Here is a 3,832-nt window from a genome sequence, read left to right as displayed (position 1 = left end):
TTATATGCATATAATAGCCTCTTTAACAGTTGTGTATGGTTTTACAATGACCAGGTCAAAGGGTTGTATAGGTTCTTAAAAATTGCCATTACAATGTCAAACAAGCAAAGTAAAAGCAAAGTAGATAGTGCCCTCTGCTGAAGTATCACCATTCATTCTTCGTCTCACCAAATGGATCTTCACATATTTGTATCCCGATTTTACTGTCTTGCGATATAATCTTCACATTCCTAGTGTTTGAGCAGAGAGGGAGCAGCAGAGTGTCGGTGAATGCGAGCTGTGCAGGAGATAAGTGAGCAGTGAAGTTGTGAGTTTAGCAGTAGATGTACAATGTAGGTTACAGTGTGTAAGTGAATAAAGGCTGTTGCTGCTGGAATATGATGATCAGCTCCGCCTACATTGATTTCCACTACTATCTGCAGTGGAAAGCAAAGTATATGTACTCAAAGCACCTCTTCTGATTCCAGAACAACAGATGTTTGATTCAGTGTAAAAAAAAAAAGCAAAGCCAGTGTAATGGCGAGCATTCTTTAGGGGGCTATTGTGGTAGTAAAAAGGGCTTATGACCATTAGCTGTAACCTCATATTACACTAAGTAGCATTTTCACCATTTGTTCTCTCACTTTAAAAAAATTAAACCGCCTGAATCAGTGCTGGATTTGTTGCACTTGATGTAGTACTTTTATCTTTGTAACCATACGATGTGTGTGTTCTCAGGGTGTTAATGCACTGGGTGTGGCACTCGAACACAGACTATGGCAACTCCCACCAGTGCATTCATTATCCAATCGATTTAAAATCCTCTTCTACTTCCACAACTACCCGATGACATTTATACACATGTTCTAGATTAACTAAATATGTTGTTTGTCTCATACCTTTGTACCATTTTGACTCTGATGAAGGCACAGTAGTGTTTAATCCCAATTAAAGTGTGCTCCAGCCCTTCCCCTTCAATTATATAATGTCTTCACAGTCAATGGAGCTGATAAAAAGAACTGAATCTAAATGTGTTCCCCTTAAAAGTGTGATCCAGTCCAGCTAAAGCCCAATATAGCTAACTAGACTGATTTTCTGCTGACCCAAACAATGCTGCTCTGCAACTTGAATGGGGTGGCCACTCTGTCCTCTTTCTGTAAGTCTGACATCAGGCAACAGATGACCCACAGCTGACAGACCGCACCTGGCAGAGAGGAACACCTCTGAGGCAACTGTTCAAATACACCGAGCATGCTTTCTCTCTCAAACAGGCAGTCAGCTGACTCCAACCCAGGGGAACTAATTTACACCTTAAGGAGAAAGCTGTGGATGTTCCTGACTTTACTACCCAACATCACATCACTACACCACGTAGCTTGTGGTTGTACCTTTAATAGATGTACTAGACTGAACATCAGTGCATAATCACAAACCCCTTCTCTCCTACCCATAAACAGAGCGTGTAGTCTTCTGGGAGGCATGTCATTTGTCGTCAGTGTAAACGGAAGCTAACGTAAAGCGGAGCGACTAGTGCGCTAGAGGCAAAACCAGCTATGTAGGAGCGAGCCCGGGAACCATGTCGCCGTGTGTCGTTTCCCTCTCCGACAACAATGAGAGCTCCTACCTTTTCTGGCGTAGCGAGAGTCAAATCTACTGGGAGCTTCCTTCGCCCCGGACCCGCCGCCGACGCCAAACAGCCTGGGCAGCACGACAAACGTGAAGAGCACGGCCGTGAAAGCCAGGGCGACTTGCTGTGATGTTGACAAAACCATCCTCTCGTGAGCACACAGACGGCACAAGACACCCGCCGAAGAAGGAGCAACGTCAGCGGCTACAAGATGTGTCTGAAGCGGCGGGAGACCGGGAGGAAGCGGTTCGCTGTCAGGCGAAAGCACGATGGAAGTAAAGTGATATTTGAGAGCTAAAGACCCAGACCCAGCTGTGCTCTGCTCCGCTGCAATAACAAGAACAGCACTTCCGGGAAGGAGCTTTTCAGAATAGAAGCGTCATCAGAAAAAACCTCCGGCATTGATTCGCAAAAGTGAAACGCTAACCGGGACTGGAATTTTTGTTTTAGAGGCAGCTTTTAACCGAGCTATTAATTAATTAATGTAGTATTTTATATATTTGATCATTGTAAAGTCTCATGTACAATAGGAACAAATTAGTGGTGCAAGTAGTCTATTTTACCTAAATGAATTAACAATGAACGATAACATAACATTAGGAAATACACATTAAATAAGAATAGAGTAGAAAAAATACAAGATATGATAACAAATAAGATAATAATAATAATAATAATAATAATAAGACAAACAATAAGAATACGAGGTATAAATATGTATATACAGCTTTTTATACACAGATGTGATTGATATAGAACATTGCAGAGGTCACAGCAGAAAAATATAGTATAATTGGCTATAAATATAGGGTTATGAATATACAGTACAGGTATAATATTATCTGAACAATGTGTTTCTAAGAAAGGATATATATGTATAATTGCATTTGCACAGTACAGGTATATAAAAAAAAAGTGTCGAAGCCAACAAACCGTAGGTGTGTACAAGGACTGTGAGTATTCTGTATTGTTTTCCAAAGGGCAGAGGAACAAACATGCAATTGCTGGGGAGAGTTGGACCCTTGAGTGTTGTCCGGAAGCAGTGGGCTCTGTTAATGTCCTCTAATGTTGGAAGTTGGTTGAGTGGTTTTGACCACACTCAGTGCTCTGTGCAATATAAGTGCCATTTTGTTTTGAAATATTTTAGTAACTCAGAGCCCTGCCTACTTTTGCCCCTCTTTTCTTCAAGAAGACCACAAAATATATCAAGTCCTTTAATAGATCATGTGAAATCTAAACCGACAGAGGAACTTAAAACTTCAGACATGTTCCACCTCACCTCCATTGATGAGGTCATGGTGGTTGTGTTGTTCAGAGCACCACCGTGGGTTCTGATCAGACTGTCTGTGGGCTGGCTCACTGTCGGTAAAGATTCAAGTATAATCTGCAAACATTTTGTGAAATATGTATTTGTTTTCTTGCCGAGAGCTAGATGTAAAGATCGGTCTATTAAATATGAAGCTACAGGAGATGGTAGGAAACAGCTTGGTGAGCTCTGTCCAAAGGTAAGAAGAATGTGGCTACTAGCTCAACAATGAACATGTCTGCTTTGTAAATTATAAAATAAACCTATGGAAGCCAAGAACGGCTGCCCTTGCAATCATTTTTTTAATGCCGTTATCTCGAGATCACAAGTCAATTTTTCTGTGATCCTGAGATAATCCACCCACTATTACGAGAAAATAAATGGTCATTTATCAGACACCAGGAGTGCCATGCCAGCATGCATAGAATATAAATAGCATTGGTTCAACATAATGGACAATGCGTGGATGAGTGACATGCACGTGCCAGTCACTATTCATTTACGTACTGACCAAAATGAGCCAGCTGCCCGTGCATGAAAAGAATCTAGAAGTATCTTTTCCTGATATATTTTATCAGAATTTGCATGACATTCTGTAAAAACCAGAGTGTGAGCCCAGCAAGTTGTGGCCTGGCTGGGAGCAGTGACTTCTGGGAGTCTTGCCCTATCTGTGAGGTTTCTAGGCGACCAGCAGAGACTCCATAAAGTCTGGAGAATTTGTTGACCCATATGTGGAAAAAAAAATTCCCAAATTTATTTGGAAGTAATGGGGCAAATGTTTTTTACCCTAATAGTCTGTGATTTGGGTCTGGGTCTTAATATCTTTCCACATGTGGCTGGCATTTTTGTGACAGCATTTAGCCTTTCTGTTACCTTTCTCCAGGTTTGACTTGGGCATCCAGTCCTGTTCTGCATCTTGC

General features: G+C 41.5%; 1 protein-coding gene across 2 annotated transcripts in view; it reads right to left on the bottom strand.

Annotated features, from left to right (window-relative positions):
• Positions 1-1,943, bottom strand: part of ccdc107 (coiled-coil domain containing 107) — an 8,446-nt gene extending 6,503 nt beyond the window's left edge. For both annotated transcript variants that reach the window (XM_035676660.1, XM_035676651.1), the window contains exon 1: positions 1,604-1,943. In XM_035676660.1, the coding sequence (XP_035532553.1) occupies positions 1,604-1,751 (148 nt within the window). In that variant the 5' untranslated portion in view covers positions 1,752-1,943. The remainder of the gene's footprint in view (positions 1-1,603) is intronic.
• Positions 1,944-3,832: the final 1,889 nt, after the last annotated feature.

This window comes from Morone saxatilis, unplaced genomic scaffold (genome assembly GCF_004916995.1).
Source record: "Morone saxatilis isolate NCDOM2014 unplaced genomic scaffold, NCSU_SB_2.0 Contig10, whole genome shotgun sequence".
Lineage (NCBI taxonomy): Eukaryota > Metazoa > Chordata > Actinopteri > Moronidae > Morone > Morone saxatilis.
Note: the sequence above shows the minus strand (reverse complement) of the source record. Positions and strands in the feature narration are given on the sequence as shown.